We start from the raw sequence: 18,231 nt of genomic DNA, 5'->3' as shown, positions 1-18,231 counted from the left end.
TTTGGTGAGACTCCAGCCAGGCTCTCCTGTGTGGAGACGAGGGAGATAAGGGGCGTTAGGGAGAGGTGGATGGGAGGACTCTTATCTGGCCCGGTGGCGTGGGGTTGTGGGCTTGTGGGACTTTGGGCTGGAGTGAGCGAAGTGGGAGTCCTGAGAGTCCTTATCAGCCCGGCCCAAAGTCATCATGAGGAAGGGAGGGCGAGTGGCACCACACACTGGCCACGGTTACAGAATCTCGCAGGCCAGGGACCAGCCGTTGCTTTCAGGCTTCTCAAACCCATAGGATACAGCAGAATTACTAGATACTGTGTACTAGTAGGGATGAAGATAACTCCTTTTTTATTCACCACAGTTTGCCATTTTTCTGGAAATTTTCTGGGATTTCAACAAATTTAATGTGTTTTCACTTGAACTTGAATCTTAAATCTTAAAAGCATAAGTCATCTGCAGAGCAGTGACTGGGAGATGCTGAGGAGAAATGTTTTTTAGGTGGTCTAGTGCAGTTCACTTGCACATGAGATTTCAGGCTGCCTGCGGCTACAGCTCGAAAATGGGAGCAGAGCGCTGTAGAGTAAGGGGCGTGTCAGGAGGGGCGTAACCCCTCTGCAAGATGCCATTGGTTGCTATGCAACAGAGGCCCCGAAGCTATTTATACCCCTGCCTACTCCGCCCTCTGGCTCCGGCACTGTTCCTGACGAGAGGGCTGGCCAGAGATTCATCAGTGGCTTCAGGGGAATGTTGAGTGCTGCTGGTCAGTCACACAATATAGAGAGCCACAGGCAGACAGACTGAAGGACGTCTCCAAGGGCTAAGATACCAAGTCTCAGTAATTGCACATGATGTTACTGGCCTGGTACTTCTCAGTGATTGATTATTACTTGGTGAGTTTGGGAGTGCACCCATGTTTGGTCTACAGACCAAGTGTGAAAACAGCCTTAGGTCATTCATGCACCTTATGAATTTATTGGCCCATGAAGGGCAACGTTATCAATTGTTGACACGTATGCAGTGTCAAGTTGCAACCTACTAACCATTAAAACTGGGAACTATAAAGAGCTTAAAAGAAATTATATAATGAAATGAAAAATGAAATTTTAATTAATATGAATATTTGTTCACATGAAGAGGTCTAGTTTGGCAGGAATTGGTACACAGTGTTTTGTCCATGATGTTTTGCTGGAGGAACGTCTACCTTTTGTTTGGCCGGTAGCACCTTTGGGAGCCCATCCCTCTCCTTTCCTCTCCTCTCCTCTCCTCCTCCTCTCCTGTCCTGTATCTTCCTCAGTGCTGGCACAATGGGTGGTGATTGAACAGAAGATTAAGACGGAAATACAGAAAGGGGGATATTAGTGCATTTTAGCAACGACTTGACGCAACTGCAGCACCATGCAATTACTTGCAGCCAGACCTTTAAGTGTGTGTGTGTGTGTGTGGTGGTTACCCCTCCCATCTTTCTCCCCTTCACTCACTCTTACTCTCACACTTACTCACACACACACACACACACTCACACTCTCTCACACACTATATAGACTCTTGTCTTGTCAGCAGACGGCCAGTTGGAAGGGAATTATCTCATCAGGACACTTTCTCACCCGGTGAAAGACGCCTAAGTGGCCATCAGCTCCGGGGACCCTCCCACCACACAATCTCCCTGCATTGCCACGGCTACCTCACATGCAACGCGGAACAACCTGATTATTCCCCTCGGAATGGCTGAATCAACATTTGATTATAGCCCCCTGTTCCCCCCCCCCCAACCTTCCCATAACCTTTGTGTGAAATGGGCCATTCAATGACCAATTTCATGTCTTGTCTCTAATAATCAAGAGTTGCGGTCATATAGAAATTCTTCAAAAATGTTTTTTTTTTTCTACCCAGCCTGTCTTTTGTCTCTCCTTTTGAATTTGATATTTTTTCAACTGCAAGCAAGGATTTGTACAGTGGGTGATGTGTTGTGTAGGTAAAGTGCTTATGTTCTGGGCAGTGTTTGATGAAGATGACTGGCATAGGAGGTGTATTTTCTAGTCAGTTATTATCACAACAAACCCGTTTACCTACAGCGATGACCAATTTTCTTAAGATTTTTTGGTCTGCAAGGGAAAGCCAGCCTCGTTAACACTATACTTATTCTCTATTGAGAATTGATCTTGAGATCCTTGGGTCACCTTAGATGGGGTGTAACCAGTAGTGAAATTAAACATAAGTTGGTACATTAAACCCTTACCGAGTACAACAAACACATCTTTCTTGTAAAAGAAGGTTTTACTTGCAGTTGTTTACTCCGTTTCATAGAAAATACAAAAATACGTAAAACGGAGGCCATCAGCGCAGCCATTGGCAGTGCCAACTATCTGTCATTGTACAAAGCCCTCTCCGTACCGGATAAGTGGTTGTGGTTGTGCACTAACAAGTTCCTCTAGGTTCATCTAGGCTGGAGGAAAGCACTTTATGTGTAGAAATTAAGACATTTTAAAATAATTTAAAAAAATGTAATTCTTTTGATAAATTAATATAGATTTTAATAATCTTTAGAGAAACATGATACATTCTCCATTGATGTTTATTTTAGTCTAATTTCACTTTCAATCTTGCTCCACAGTCAGAGGAACCTTGCTGAGATAACAGAGCTCATTCATACGGCCTTCTTGGTGCACCGTGGAATCGTCAACCTCAAGGACTGGACCAATGCTGACGGACCTCTTAAAGACATGCAGTTCGGAAACAAGATGGCAGTCTTAAGTGGGGACTTCCTTTTGGCTAATGCTTGCACTGGCCTGGCTCAGCTGAACAACACCAAGGTAAAAAATATTAACCAACCTGGGGCCTACATGTATATTCCTCAAGTGATCACATTGAGGATGTCTGCCTGGTTGCTGCCTCATACTCAAGTCATGGCCTTAGTCATTTTTATTCACACTTAAGTTGAATACATTTGGCTCCAATCAGTTTTTGTTTAAAGTTTAAATACAAAAGTGAAAACAATTGTGTGTGACCCAATTACCACAGTGCCTGAATCTATATCCTGGATTATAGGATTAAGATTACTTGGATTTGACATTAAATACTGGTATTTGATAGTTGATTGAAGATGAACTCGCTGCTCTCCAACCAGAACTACCAATGGGTTGTGCATGAAAACTGACCCTAGCTGAGTGGCCAGAGGAGGCCCAAACATGGCTGTTGTTGTTGAAACTATGGTGATCGCGGCAGAGCCGGGAGATGGGAAGGCCGAGGGAGCAGTCAGCTGACTTTCTCAGGTTTCTGCCATCTGCTGGAGCATTCTCTGTGGCCCCTTTGAAGCCCATCTCCTCCTGGTCATGGCAGCAAGCAGAACGCCCCATTGATCTGCGTCAGGCGACTGTTTTCTAAATACATCTGTGTACCATGTACACAGTGGGACTGACATGTTGGAGGTTTTTAGGTGAAGTAGACTATCAGTTCAAAGGAAATACGATCTGGCTTTTAAGGGACTGTGTTCACTGAGTGCAGCACAGACTTGGTGGGAAATATGTTGATCCAAGTTTGTTTTTTAAGACGTTGGTGAATGGAGATGGACAGGAAGAAAAACCCTATTTCATTTCACTGATTGGGCAAATGCAAGTTTGTGTTGTTTCGGTACAGATGTAAAGAAAATTCAGAGAGGCTTAAAGAAAGCAAACTCCTTCATTCTCTCTTGTCCTCATGAAAGCTGACTGAGTGTATGGCTGTGTCTGTGGTGTAGGCTCAGGGCATTTGGTCATGACTTTTGTATTGACTTACCAGTAGTGGAATGTTTTGGCTGGAATGACTTCATGTTATCAGTAATAAGTATTGACCATCCCAAGTAGTTTGCAAGTGGTGACTGGACAACTGTGTGTGTGTGTGTGTGTGTGTGTGTGTGTGTGTGTGTGTTGGGAGGTCAACTTGAGCTAGCTTCTGTTGTGTGAGTTATTAGCAAGAGTATCAACAGTCCTTACAGAGGACTTAAACACCACTTAATGCAAGCTACCCCCGTGTCGGTTTCAGCCTGACCTGAGCCAATTGATTTAATCAGCAAATCAATTTCTTCATCTTAAGGATAGTGGAAGGTCCTTGGCTTGCACATGCAAACAAACATTTCTCCCTCACTGTCTGTGTCACAACCACAAATGCTAGCAGACATTCTACTGAGCATAATATGTTGTGGGGTGGATTTTTATTTGTTAAATGTGCACTGTAAAGTAGTCATTTGTTCTCAGTGATGAGGATCAGAGGATTATATCACAGGTGATGGCCCCCTCTTGAATTTCCCCTTGGGTATCAATAAAGTATCTATCTATCTATCTATCTACTTGTACGGTCGTAATACACACATGTACCCACACACACATGCCCATTGACACAGGGCAGTGTGTGCTCGTATGCATGTCGCCTGGTGTCTGAACGTTGACAGATCCTGTCATCAAGCGCACCCTGCAGAATGTGCCGCCCCCGAGCAAATGGAAACTGAACACATCTCGCTCCCCACTCTAAGTTGGCCTATGTCCTGACCACCCCCACGACCCCCCATCCAAAACGTCCACCTTACTCACAACCACCTCCAAACCCTTCCCCACCCTGCTCCGTTCACACGGTGACGAGGGTCACACCGGGGTCATTTTAAGGTCAGACGCGCATGTCGTCTTCCAAGGGGAATCCTGGATATCCCCACACTCAGTTTGCCGAAGACTAAACACAACCCTCTCTCACTGATAGCGGCCCATATTAGTTACGCTTTAGCTCTCCTTTTCTCTTTCTCTCTCTCTCTCCCTCAGAGATGTAGATGATGAAGATTAAGGCGGGTGCTTTGGATAAAAGTTCTCAAGGTTTTGAGAAGGGGCAGCTGTGGGAGAGGTGGTGGAGCGGTGCGGTGCGGCTCGGCTCGTGGCCCTCAGAGGGGAACAGTCGCGCTGGTGTTGAGAGGAGCTGAACTACTGAACTCGCCTCCTGTTGTAAAGTTTGCTGGACTTGGATCAAATGTCACTCAGCTATTTAGTGTGGCCAATACAACAGGGACTGTGTTAAGAGGTGTGTATGTGTTTCTCTCACAGTGTCCCTGTCGCTGTGTCTGTGCCTGTGTCTGTGCCTGTGTCTGTGCCTGTGTCTGTGCCTGTGTCTGTGCCTGTGTCTGTCTGTGTGAGAGAGAGGGAGAGAGGGAGACATGGGAGGCATTCATTAGCATTCAGGAGCTCCCCCTGGTGGTGTAATGGCATATTCTCCAGTGAGGATTTTAAGACCATGTACATGTCATCTCTTCGGTTCCTCTAGTTAAGTGTTCCACCCAGCCAGAAATTTGTTGGCCTGAGTTACCTGAGTGGGAGGGTAGAGTCACTGCTGTTAGCATTACGTTCTCTAATGCCATGTGAGCAGAACCTTTTTCCTCAGTGGTTCTTTGAGCACTGTTGGGATTTGTCATGACCATTCCATCAGTTGCGTATGCACACACACAGATGTAACTTCTACACCCTCATGAGAGATTATACTCCCTATGCTCAAACACCCACTCCAAAAGAGTGTGTGTGTGTGTGTGTGAGCGCGTGCATGTATGGAGATTGGCTCTGCTAACTTGGGTGTAAACTTTAATTGAAACCTTGCATTGCGTCACGCCGGCCAACGCGCAACCCGAGCCAGCACGCATTGAGGAGTGATGAAAAGGCACACGTTCCACTGGGATCCAGCTTTCGCTGCTTTTAAACCGGCAGAAAGACAAACCAGCCTCGCGGTGGACTCGAGCGTGCCGCACGAAGATGCTTGAAAGCAGAGATCACCACCCATTCCCCCGGGAGGTCAACGCCGTCGCCGTGGCTTGAGGTCTTAACTGTGTGGCATCTGGAGGGAGAGCCCCCCTCCCCAACATCCAATGTCATAACATTTTCTTCAGCACTCGCAGAAGAGCATATGACAGCACAGTGGCATCCTCTGATGTAACGTAACCACCACTGCTGCTAGGCTAAACCTTGTCTAGCCTTGTGTCTCTCCGAGAGGAAGCTCCAGAGGACATACAGATGTGCCCAGCATCTGTCTGCGCTAAGGTCTCGGTGCCCTGAAGCAGAGCTCAGTGGACCAGGTCTGGAGAGAAATGGGGACTGGGTTTGGGAATGGGGGGCTGGCTGGCTGGCTGGCTAACGTGGGTCTCTCTCCAAAAAAACAGCAGGGTGTTTTTCTGTGCGAGTGATTGATCTGTATTATGCGCTCTGGCCTTGAGAGCGATCCTGGCTGAGCTCTAGTATAAACGGTAAGGCGACACTCGGGCCTCGGTTCGTCTTTCTCCCCCTCACAGACCTGTCGGCGAAACCCAAGCCGGCTGGATTTGGGAACGTGGGATGAGGGAGGGAGAGAGGGAGGGGTAGTCAGTGGTGGAAGGGAACAGGGAGGGGGAGGGTTTATCTGATACTTTCCAAAAAAAAGCCCCCCTCTCTAATCTAGCCCTTATTTTTTTCATTTTCAGCCCAGCAAAGACAGCACATCTGGTAACACTGTAGGCGCATTGTCCTTTTTGGTTCTTTGGCGAGGGAGTCGGGTTGCCTCAATATTTCCTCAAGGATCCGGTTTCGCAGAGGACGCACACACACACACACACACACACACACACACACACACACACACACACACACACACACAAGTACACTGAGGGAGACTTTGGGGAGAGACAAGAGTGGTGTTACCAAATAACTCAAAATAAATGTCTGGATTTCACAAAGACGTGTGTGATGCACTTCTCCTTTCCTGTCATTTTCTGAAGAATGACTGTGGTTGTGCTATCCTGACAGGCTAACAGAGTTTTGGAACAGGGAAAAGTCTAATTGGCTGCTCCTCTCTTCAGTACAGAGAGGAGGGGTGTGTGTGCGCCGGGGCCAGTAGAGGTAGTGGAGGGTGTGTGAAACGTTAGACTTGCGGCAGTTATACGAAAGGCGACACGTCTGACAATTTAACCCCCCCGCCACTCCAGCCCATTCCTCCTCTCTTGGATTCATATTTCCTAATTATAGCGGAGAAATCAGAGGCGCACTGATTACATCTGGACAATGGGCTCACACAGGCCCCCTTCAGGAAAGTGTAGGGAATTGTACAAAGTTGGCTCAAGATTTAGTGAGTGAGTGAGCAGGTTGGAAGAGCTGTTATGTTTGTCTTCCTCTCTGCACTAATAAATTCCCTCCTCTCGGATGCAGGTCAAGCGATCAGTATGTGTCGAGAGTTGAATAATATATCTGGATTTGTACTGGGTCATGTATTTCTTAGCCGGTAGTTTGTTTCTGGTTAGTGTTGGAATTATATGCCTCTCTATTTCTTTCTGTCTTTCTGCCTTCTGTCTCTCTTTCTTTCTGTCTTTCTCTCTTGGTCTCTCTCACTCGTTCTCTCTCTCCTCTCCATTGTCATCTTGGTTCCATTCACCATCCAATCCAGTGTAAGGGCCTTTTAAACCTGCCTACTCCTCTGTCTCCTCACCTGAAATGTGTTGCCTCTTTTGTTGTTTTTTGTTTCTTTTTTTTTCGGCAGGTGCTTTGTGCCACGTGCCCTCGTGATGGCTTCCTTGGGGGAAAGCGGACATCAAAAGTCTTTTTATTTTCCTTAGTCAAGCTGTTTGCCCGCCGAATGCTGGGTGCCTCTTTGAACAAACAGAAGCCCAAACCTTGCAAGCCTCTCAATTCAGACAGCCTCTCTCTCTGCCGCACCCCATGCTGCTAGTGCAGGTGGTTTCACTCAGAGCTGATGCTCTCTGTCGGTGTGTGTGTGAGTGTGAGTGTTTGTGTGTGAGTGTGTGTGTGTATCAGAGACACATTCCCCTGTTAATGTGTTCTCAGGATCATTTTCAAAAAGAGGCCAGGGCAAGAGGTGGTGTGAGGGGTTGAAAATGTTATAAACACTTGTTTTTTGCAGTGTATATTTTGGTAGAGTAGAACTATGTATGTCTGTTGCTATTTGTGTGTGTCTATGTTTGTGTGTGTGTGTGTGTACAAGCTTGTGGATGCTACTGCACCAGAAAGTGTGTGTGTTGGGTACCAGATGTCTGGAGCCTTATTAACCCCTCAACCCTCTGGACATTTCTCTGTTTTTACTCACCATCTGCTTTTTAACTGCTGGATGGACACCCAATCCACCCCACTAATACAGTTTTGGCTGGGTGGGGTAGGGGTTGGATGGGTGTGTGTGTGTGTGGGGGGGTGGCGGGTATAAATATGACTCGTATTAACAAAGCCCCGTCGAATGTGTCCAACCCAAACATCAGGCCGGCCGCGCAGCCCGATAACGAGACGGTGGTGCGAGGATGATGACAACCTGGTTAACAGACTCACCCAGGCAGCCGTCGCCTCCTACCCTGCCCTCTGCAGCTCTAAGTTCTAAGATTGCATGAGGTGTTCCACACATAACATAAACATGCCAGCTGTATGCAGTGAAAACAGGCACAGGATCTTGTGGAATTGACATGATAAATCTGAAATTCATTTTAAGTACTAAAATGCATTTGAATAATAATAATACCTTGGTTGACTTGTTTGAATGTGTAGAGAAATATCTTTTGAATGTACACTACCGTTCAAAAGTATGGAGTCAGCTAGAAATGTCCTTGTTTTCATCATTAATGTTGTAAATGAAAAAGAAATGGCTGATCTTTAATGCAATATCTACATAAGTATACAGATGCCCATCCATCAGCAACCAGTCATCCAATTTTTCAAAAGGCACTTTCAAAAGTTTACTAATCTGATGTCATTTTAGAAGGTTGACTAAGAAAACATTGGAGAACCCTTTTGCAATTATGTAAGCACTCAAACTTTTGAACGGCAGTGTATGCTTGACATGGATCATATTTCCATAGAGTACATTTTGAACGGCTCTGCTCCAGTTATTAGGACTTTTTCTTGGTTAACGGTGGTGCAAGCATAAAGCCAGGTTTCTAAATTTCCTGACCATTGTATTGAGAGCATGTCCATTTAAACCACGTTGTGTTTTGGTCCACAGGTTGTGGAGCTGATCTCCAGTGCCATTGGTGACCTGGTTCAGGGCATCTACTACGAGGGCTCCAACTCTGCTGAGGTAAGACCACCATGCAGCTCCCACGGTCAGCCACAAGAGGACCCTCAACCACATGGGGCCTAATCAAGTCAGTCACGAGGCCTCTGCGGAACATTAAGCCATTGACCAATCCGAGACAGATTCAATTGGCCACAGTTGAGGTTAGCTGGTGTTGCATGACGGTAAACATGTTGTTCCTTTCGTATCGGGTTCCATATTCTGCTCGAGTCGCTGGACGCATGTTCAGAAATAAGTGATAGTGAAAAGGGATGTTTGAAAGATGTATGGGCAACACTTCATAGGCTGAATAAACTAATTCCACATGATCAATGGAGAAGTGTCACATGACACCATTATCCACTGTAAACATTCTACTAGTGGGTTGTACATAAGTTTTGCTCGGCTGTGCAGATGTAGTGGCTTGGATTGCATACAGGCATAGCAGGCACACTGCAGTTCATATGAAACGTGACATTTTATTGGCCGGTTCATAATCCTTAATTGGACTTGCATGATCAGATGTACAATGGGGCCAGAGGAACTTTTTTTCATAATAAGCCCAATTTGGGAGTCTGAAGCAGGTTTGCGTCACCAGATGTTCAGGGAGAGGCCATTCACAGACCAGAATGGAGAACAGAATGGCCCGGTTAAATAATGAATGAAAGGGAGAAAGTTGGTGCATGATGCAAACAGCCTGAATGTCTGGACTGGGCCGCGTTTCCTCGGGGATGCGAGGGGTGAGTATTTCTAACGGGGGGCAGAGGCGGTTCGGATTTCACCTTGCCCCTTTTAGAGGAGAGGATTCCGAGCAGACACCGCATCGTTTTCTCCTTCCAAGTATGCTCCGATTTCATCCAGCCCCCCTTCACCCGTTACTTTTTTTACCTATTTTGTTTTTCTCACTGCGTGTTTTTGAAGGTAACAGGCATGAATGGATAGGAAATCTGGACGCTTTTTTGTCTTCTACTTTTTTGAGTATTGGCTGGATGTTATTGAACATTTTTTTCCCTTGACTTTGTGGTGGAGAGTTACTTATCAGTTTCAGACATCTTCAGACAATGATTTTGTACTGGTGGAATGTCTTTTCCCCTTGAATAAATCCACTCTGAATTTGTATCTCCGTGTGTACTGCAGTTATTCACAGTTATCCCCCATTCACAGGACTCCAGTGTTGCTGATGTCTCCATGGCCACGTGGGAAGACCAGACGTTCCTATCCCACGGTGCTTTGCTGGCGAAGAGTTGCCAGGCAGCCATGGAGTTGGCTAAGCACGACGTGGATGCCCAGATGCTGGCCTACCAGTACGGCAAGCACCTGTCACTCGGCCACAAGGTACACCAGCCAGCTCCCAGAAAGAAAAAAACCTCACACACAGGAACCCCCCCCCCACCTCACATTGCTGAAATCATTTAAATAATTCATAAGTTATTAATTTCCTTGAGTGAGTGCAAGTTCTAGAGGAGCAGAGATTTGTAGGCGTAAGAGCATACCTTGCATACACCGATTCCAGGCCCTCCAAGGAGCTTGCATCTGTTGCATCCATCTGTTCCTTGAGGCTCTCTCCAGCATCCTAATCCTGGTGTGGAGTCTTGGGCAGCATGCCAACTTTGTCTAACTTTGTTTCCCGTTTCTTTGCCAGCTGAACTCTGACCTGCAACCGTTTGTGAAGAGTGGTGCAGTGGAGCCCCTTCCCTTCAGCCTGGAACTCGCTCCGGTGGTCTTCCACCGGCAGATCGTGGGGCAGGAGAAATGGCTCCAGCAGCTGCAACAGGTAGCTTTTGCTCCCCACAGACACACTGCTGCATCAGTGGCTTGGGGATTTGACAGGCACTCCCAGTAGGGCACAGTGTAATGCATCTGACACATGTGTAGGATGTTTGATGTTTGAAGATGACATAAATGGTTTTCTTTAGGTGCTGGTTCATTATTTGATTTTGCCATTCAATGACCTTGTATTAAAAAAGGCTCTTTAATACTTTTTAAGTTCATTGTCATTTGAATTCATTTTTTTCAATACAGAATTTAATGTTCACCCTTTTCCTTCCTCAGGCAAGAAGCTTTGGAAGACCTATAGATTTTTCTAAGGTGAGAGAAAATATATCATATTCCCTTAATTTTAGCTTACCAAACATTTATTTGAACTGCATCCTCAATAAAATGGCCATTCACCAGGGGCGGAGCCAGACATTTGAAACATTGGGGGCTTAGCCCAGTGCCACACACAGGAAGGCTAGGGGGGTCCGGGGGCATGCACCCCCGGCAGAAAATTTAGAAAAATAACCCCTTTAAATAATGACTTGTGAATTCTGTGTAAACTAATGGACACATGGAGACTTTAAAAATGTGAGACTCAAGGTATATCTGACTGGCACTTTGGGTCTTTCAAGAGGGGTCTATAGGCATAGCCTATCTGATCAGCAGGCACTTATATGAGTTATGGTTTGTATATTATTGGCTAGTATACTATGCTAAGATAACCCTGATGGGATGCTACCTTGTCTCAAAACATTTTTAACTCTGTCTCAAAACATTTTTACTTGTCTCAAAACATTTTTAACTCTGGCAAAACTAGCCTTATGGTCAGGTTTAGCACAGCCCCACACATTGTGAACCCACTTGTTAAAATGTTCAATGGAACACATGAAGCTAAGTTTAATTCAGGGCTTAAAGCTCATTTTTCAAAATGGGGGGAATTCTTCCCTTCAGTGCTTCACATAGGGGGACTAACCCTTATATTCAGTTGGGGAGGGGGAGGGGGTACATTTTACAAACTGAAATCGCATTTTCCTTATAGGCCTACAGGTGTCAATGAGAGAACACTTACATGATTTTGGTTTCGATTTTCTAATTGGAGTAAGTCTTTGTGACAACACGTCATGATACATTTGATAATGTTTGATCGTTGTTTTGGTACTATGAAGCATCTTTTACGTAATTAATGCGCACTCTAGAAAGTGAAAGTAGCCAAACCTAGGCCTACGCTCTGTGTCTGAGCTGTCTGTGCACGTCCGCAATTGATTACATTCCTCAAATGGAGAACACATCAATCTCATTGTATTGTTTGGCCTAAAATGCATGAAACATGCAAATTCAAAATCCCGCCGGTAGCCACGTTACATCTCCGTTTCATATTTGCCTAGGCTACTAGCCTACAAAAAATTAATTGAACGAACTCAACTGACAACAGGTAAATCTACTGATTCAGTCATTGAGACTCTATGAATACAGTACAACAAACTTTTGTATTCCGGGGTACAGTAGCCTAATTGCCTAATGTCTTGACAATAGTTTTTTTCTTACCGCTTGCTGTTTAAACTGACTGCGCCGCTCTGAACTTTCCTGCCAGGTTTATGACGTAAACTGCTACATCTCGGCTGTGGCATTGTCTAAACTCATCGTGTGGGAAATCAGATTATCTGTCAATATTGGGCTTTGAAAATAAGGGATCTCCTATTTGCTCAGTAGCCTACATTTTGTAACATTTATAGAGAAACCAAGGGGAAGTTAAATTAGAAATTAGAATCGTTGGAAATTGAAAACATACAAAAAAAAAGATTCGGGGCTTTTGAAAAAAGATTCGGGGCTTGAGCCCCCGAAGCCACCCCCTAGCTCCGCCAATGCCATTCACTGTGTTTTTTGGAAAGGACACGTCCATTTCTCCACAAGCATTTCTTCTATACCTGATAATAGGCGATTGGAGTGGAAATCGCTAGTAGAAATCTAGTCAGTTTGGGGAAAAAATAACTTTCTTTTAACACCAAACTCTTAAGAAAATATCTAAATGTAAGAGTTAATCCGAGACAGAAAACCTATCCAGCAGACACTCAGTGGACCCAGTGCCCCTTTCCAACTTCCATGTCTCTCCCACCTCTGGGGCGCGCGTGAGGAATGGGTCAGGGTACGGTTGCAGCCCGGGTGTGAGGGGCCAGGAGGGTGTCTGTTGGCTGTAACCGATAGCAAGTTTCGAAATTTGGTTTCCAAAGTCAGATGGAGAAGAAAGAAGGGGAGACAGATGAAGGGGGGTGGGGGGGGCAGGAAGAGTGAGAGAACAGGGGGATCTCAGGTCGCGTCTGAAACCAGATCGAGGGGGATAAGGTACCAGGGCCTATTTACGGAGGAGACAGAGCGACTCGGGGACAGTGGCATCGGTGGAGAATCTCCTTCACCAGGGGGCAGGAGCACAGAGGCGCAGAGGAAATGGCGGTAACTCTGTGTGACAGCCGTCAGCATGAGCGCTGCGCTAAACTGTCAAATACATGAGAGATCAACTAATAGGTCCCAGCAAAACTGCTTGTTACACTTTCAAAATGCTACTAGAAATTACTGAGACTTGAGAATGTACCAAGAGACAGCATACTGTCTGTGGTGCCCAGCTGGACCAGTAGTAGATTAAAGAAATTCATAAATTGGAAAACATTTCATACAAACAGTGTTCGTCTAAGGGCTTGTACCAGGAAATTAGCACTGTAACTTCAGTTAGATTGAAACTCCATATACAGGATAGACAACATTCCAGGGGAGAACGTTTAGACTGCAACTCCAAAGTGTACATAGACTCACATTATGGGCGAGTCCAGTGATGCTCTCTGTCTGGTGTTTTTAAGACAAAAGCCCACAGGGGCTTTTCAGCACAAGCTGTCTTCGAAATCATTTTGGTCAAATGCCTAGAGCAAGTGATGTCCTAACAGGGCAGAAGGCGAACCACAAGAGCAAGAAGAGACAAATGTTTGAGTGTGTCCACGAGTGTGAGCATGTGTGTGTGTCTGTGAAAGTGTTTGTGTGTAACAGTTTGTGGTGAGAAAAGTTAAAGTTTTCCCAAAAGTCTTTTTTTCTCCCATTGAATACAGAGATATAAAACAACATGAAAATGAGGTAAATCATCAGTTCATGGTATCATCATTTATGGAAATGACTGTAAAAATATTAATGTGACTTCTTCCTCTCCTCTGGACAGCTGTGGCGAACAATTAAATCGGAACAAGGAGTGAGCAAAGCCATGGACCTGTGCAGTTACAACGGAAACAAAGCTTTGGATGCCATCAAGTGCTTCCCTCCATCAGAGGCGCGATCTGCTCTAGAGAACATTGCCTCTGCCGTCACCAAGGTCTGACCAACTCCGGTTCTACTGTAGCGCGATGAAGAACATTACCTCAGCTGTTACAACATCTATGCCACAACACTCATCAATGACTTTATATGAGCAAGTGTCAGCAAGTTAAACAGATGGATTTGGAACCAGGTGTGTCTTGAACAGAAATATGGGCATATTCAGTGCAATTCCATGCGGATGGGTCTGATGTGCAGGATAGAGTAAACTATTCAGAAGGAGTGCTTTTGGCTCGACCATGCGAATGGCAAAGCCTCTTTCATGTCAACTGATTGGAGCAAATGGCTTTGCTTTCTTATGATTGTATGACCATCTGTGTATTCTACATGTCAAATTAAAAAGTTAGCATTTCCGTTATAAATTATCTATAAAATGGTTTAAACTATATAATTACTTGCTTTTGGTTTATTTATTTATTTGTCTTTGCTACAACTCAACTGTTGTCTTTAATCATCATTACAAATCACAAATCATCATGTTCTCTTGCTGTTCCACTACAAGTGTGTGATGGCAGACAAAATCAGGGCAAAAGAAAAAAAAAAGGTCAAACTGCTTCCCTTGGTTCTGCCACAGGCACACTTGAAGCTGTGCTCGCAGAAATTATTAATGAGGCCCACTCCCGTGACCCGAGCAAATGGACAGGAAATGCGGCAGTATTGATTGGGCCGTCGTGCGGGCTGGCGCCAGGGTGGTGGCCTGTGGTTTCCCAGGCGCTCTCCACAGAGGGACAACAAGGGTGTGAAGCTGGGCTGGAGGAGCGTCACCCTAACCAGCAGCCCCCTTACAGACACACCATCCACCCCCCACCCTCATACCCCACCTGAAGGACGTGGAGCTTACTCCAGGGAGTGGAGAAGAGAGTGGCACAGGGACTTGCATGTTGTCAGTTAGCCCCGTGCTCAAAAACAAACTTTTTGCAAATAAAAAAAAAAAAAAAAGACTGCCGGCTTCCCCTGCTGCCTGACTGCTCTTGACTGGCGGCCGGATGCGGCGCTGCCTCCACTCAGGTACACAGTGCAGTGCGGCAAGCCTCTAGCCATCCATGAAATATTTATCCGTGCCTTGAGCGGACACAAGGAAATTCAAAGGGAAAGTAAAAGGAACAAAAAGTAAGGGGGGGCTTAAGTGCCAGTCAAAAGCACAGCAGGGTTTCTCCAGTTTAGAGAATTGGAAATTATTTGTTTACTTCTTTCTGCCCTTTTTGCACAGCAGTGAATCTATGAAGTCACATTCAGGTACAGCAGGCTAAACAACCATTTTTCTTTGGGGTATGTGTGAGTGTAGAGAAATACATTCCACACCCAGAGAAGGGTCGGCAAATGTAAGTGGTAAATCAATTAGTCAGTGGTTATTGCTCAGACACAGTTTCCCTTGTGCATATATTACACATAGGTTGAAGTTAAACATATAAGATTCCTGATTGATCCTACATATGACTAAACCAAGCTACAATGTGTGTGTTTTCACATTGTGTATGTGAAATAGAGCCAGCAGACGGACACGCAGATCATGAAGTCCCACTGTATCATGCTGCCCTGAAACCCAACACTGTCTGGCTCTGCTCGACAAGATGATTTTTGTGGTTTGGGCGTTTGTTGAAACCCAGCTACTCCTCTGTCACTTGACTGGGTTTTATATGAAGTGCTTGCATAGGACAGCAGCTCCACCCTATCCCAGTATGGTGTCACTGCAGCTGGGCACCAGGGCAGGACCAACAGAGGTCTGTCCCAAACAACTCCTTGCGGTTTCCTGGTTCCCTCCTGCAATACTCCACTTATTGCTTTGGTGAGTACACCACAAGTCCTAATGCATGCCTTCATTTCATTTAATGATAATGTCTTTGAACGTATCAGTTGACAACTTGAATAAAGATAAAAAAAATGCATTACAAAGTAGTAGTGTTAGTGGTTGAATTATGGGGGTGGGGGATTGTGGTTTAATTGATCTAAATATTGGTTTGGTTTAGCAACATTTCTTTCCAGAGAAATATCTATGTGCTTGGCAGGCATTGAGCATAGAGAAACGCAATGTATACTGTTGTCAACATAAATGTTCTCCCAGTAGATTATAGTTTGGTGAGTAACCTGTTGATGGCAAGACTGTGCTCATCCTGATGTATGAAATCTCTCAGCCCTGCAGGTGCTTCATGTTGCGCTGGGAGAGGAATGCGTGAGCAGCTTATTGATGTTTAACGAGCAGTGCTCGACGACCAAGATGAGATGACATCCCCCTCTCCAGAAATTCTCTCTCTATGCTCCGCTACCTGACATATATGCGCAAATCTCTCTCGCTTGAGTGCATGATGGATCTGACCACCGTTGTGCCCTGCAATCGAGACAGCCCCATTAGCCGAGTAATGACTGATTCCTTTCCCATTCCCTGCCATACACATACATATCACAGGAAGCTTTTTACAACAATCTTAACACCGCACAGACATTTCTGTGGGAGGTCATGGACCATTGAGCTAGCAATGAGCAAAGACTGTTAATTGTGTCTGGATGTGGCAGTGACTAGATGTTGATAAAATTCAACCAGGTGTCTGCCATTCTTACCCCATTAGCCTTTAAACTCAGTTTCTGTGTTGGACTTAAGCTAAGCCACTGGAGAAAAAATAACCCTAAACTTTTACCCTGTTATTTATTATTATAATTTATTAATAACAATATTTAGTTTCATTTAATTTAGCCCAGGCTTGGTTTTACCTAAGCTTACCCTACTTTATAAACAAATGTAAATAAATGTGCAATATGTAGTGTTTCCTTAAAATCATGTTACATAATGGTTAAAATATGAAGAGATAGTAAAAAGGTAATATTGTCTATTATTTTTAAGTTTGTATTTTTTTAATTATTGGCACCTCTGCTAAAGTTGACTAAAACAGGTATAAAAAATTATTTGTTGGTGATTTATTGTAATCTCACAATGAAAACAATGAGGGAAAACCCAACCTTGAAGGGAAGCAAAATTATTTTGAGAAAAAGGAAAATCTCATAAAGAGATAAATAAGACGTCGCTCACAATTATTGGCACCCCTGCTTGTCATACCTTCTTAAGCCTCCCTTTACCAATAAAAGAGCTTGTTTGGAGAATACAGAGTAAGGGATAGGGATTTAAGAACATTCGTCTTTACAAAATATCTCCAGATCGTCCAGATTCCTAGGTCCACACTTCTCCTCTTTGACTCACCCCACTGTATTTCTATGGAGTTTAGATCAGGGAACTAAGATGGCAATAGCTGAAGCTTGATTTTGTGTTCAGTAAACCATTTTTGTTTTTATCTGGTTTTGGTTCATTGTCCTGATGAATGATCCAATCATGACCCATGTTTAGTGTCTTGGCAGAGATTGACAGATTTCCTTTGAAAATGATCAGGTTTTTCTATGGGTTCATGATACCATGCACCTTAATTAGGTTATCAAGGCCTTTGGGAATGAAAACAGCCCCACAATATCACAGTCTATCCACCATAATTCTCATTAGGCATAGGGTTCTTTTCAGTATAGACATCTATGTACGCCAAACCCACCTAAAGTGTTTCTTGCCAAAGAACGCAATTTTCATTTAATCTCACAATAGACCACAGACAAAGTCACTGTATCAGAACTCCTGCAGTTTACATTTGTAATTAAATGACTGGAAAGGCTTTTACCTGGCATGCTCTCTATAATCTATTAGCAGTGAGGTCACTTTTGAAGATTTTTTGGGGGGACTTAGTGACCCTAAGATGATACCTTTTTTCTGTAACTCTCCAAAAGTGGTTCTTATGGAATTTCTTGCCTATCTTATCATCCTCCATATTGTGCGTGGGGGCAAATGTCAACACACTTTCTTTTTATTTAAATTTAGTGTACAGTAATTTCCTGTGTATTAGCCTCATTGTGTATAAGCCACAGGACAGTGTTTTGTGCAAGTTAAAAGAAACAAAACCATATTAATACCATATTAACTGCCCCTGTGTATTAGCATCATAGCTGAAGAATTTTTTGCAAAATATAAGCTGCAACTAATATTTGGTAAATTACGGTATTCTCTTGTCTTTCTGATGTTGAAAAATGGCTCGTGAATTTAGCCTCTTATTTTCATACCTTAGTGAAAATGACAGTCAT

At 44.5% G+C, this 18,231-nt stretch overlaps 1 protein-coding gene across 1 annotated transcript in view; it reads left to right on the top strand.

Annotated features, from left to right (window-relative positions):
• pdss2 (prenyl (decaprenyl) diphosphate synthase, subunit 2) overlaps positions 1–14,512 on the top strand; it is a 26,166-nt gene extending 11,654 nt beyond the window's left edge. The window contains exons 3-8 of the mRNA XM_048228502.1: positions 2,603–2,801; positions 8,962–9,036; positions 10,177–10,347; positions 10,655–10,786; positions 11,065–11,100; positions 13,970–14,512. Of these exons, the coding sequence (XP_048084459.1) occupies positions 2,603–2,801; positions 8,962–9,036; positions 10,177–10,347; positions 10,655–10,786; positions 11,065–11,100; positions 13,970–14,125 (769 nt within the window). The 3' untranslated portion in view covers positions 14,126–14,512. The remainder of the gene's footprint in view (positions 1–2,602; positions 2,802–8,961; positions 9,037–10,176; positions 10,348–10,654; positions 10,787–11,064; positions 11,101–13,969) is intronic.
• Positions 14,513–18,231: the final 3,719 nt, after the last annotated feature.

Source organism: Alosa alosa, chromosome 19, assembly GCF_017589495.1.
Source record: "Alosa alosa isolate M-15738 ecotype Scorff River chromosome 19, AALO_Geno_1.1, whole genome shotgun sequence".
Taxonomy (NCBI): Eukaryota; Metazoa; Chordata; class Actinopteri; order Clupeiformes; family Clupeidae; genus Alosa; species Alosa alosa.
Note: the sequence above shows the minus strand (reverse complement) of the source record. Positions and strands in the feature narration are given on the sequence as shown.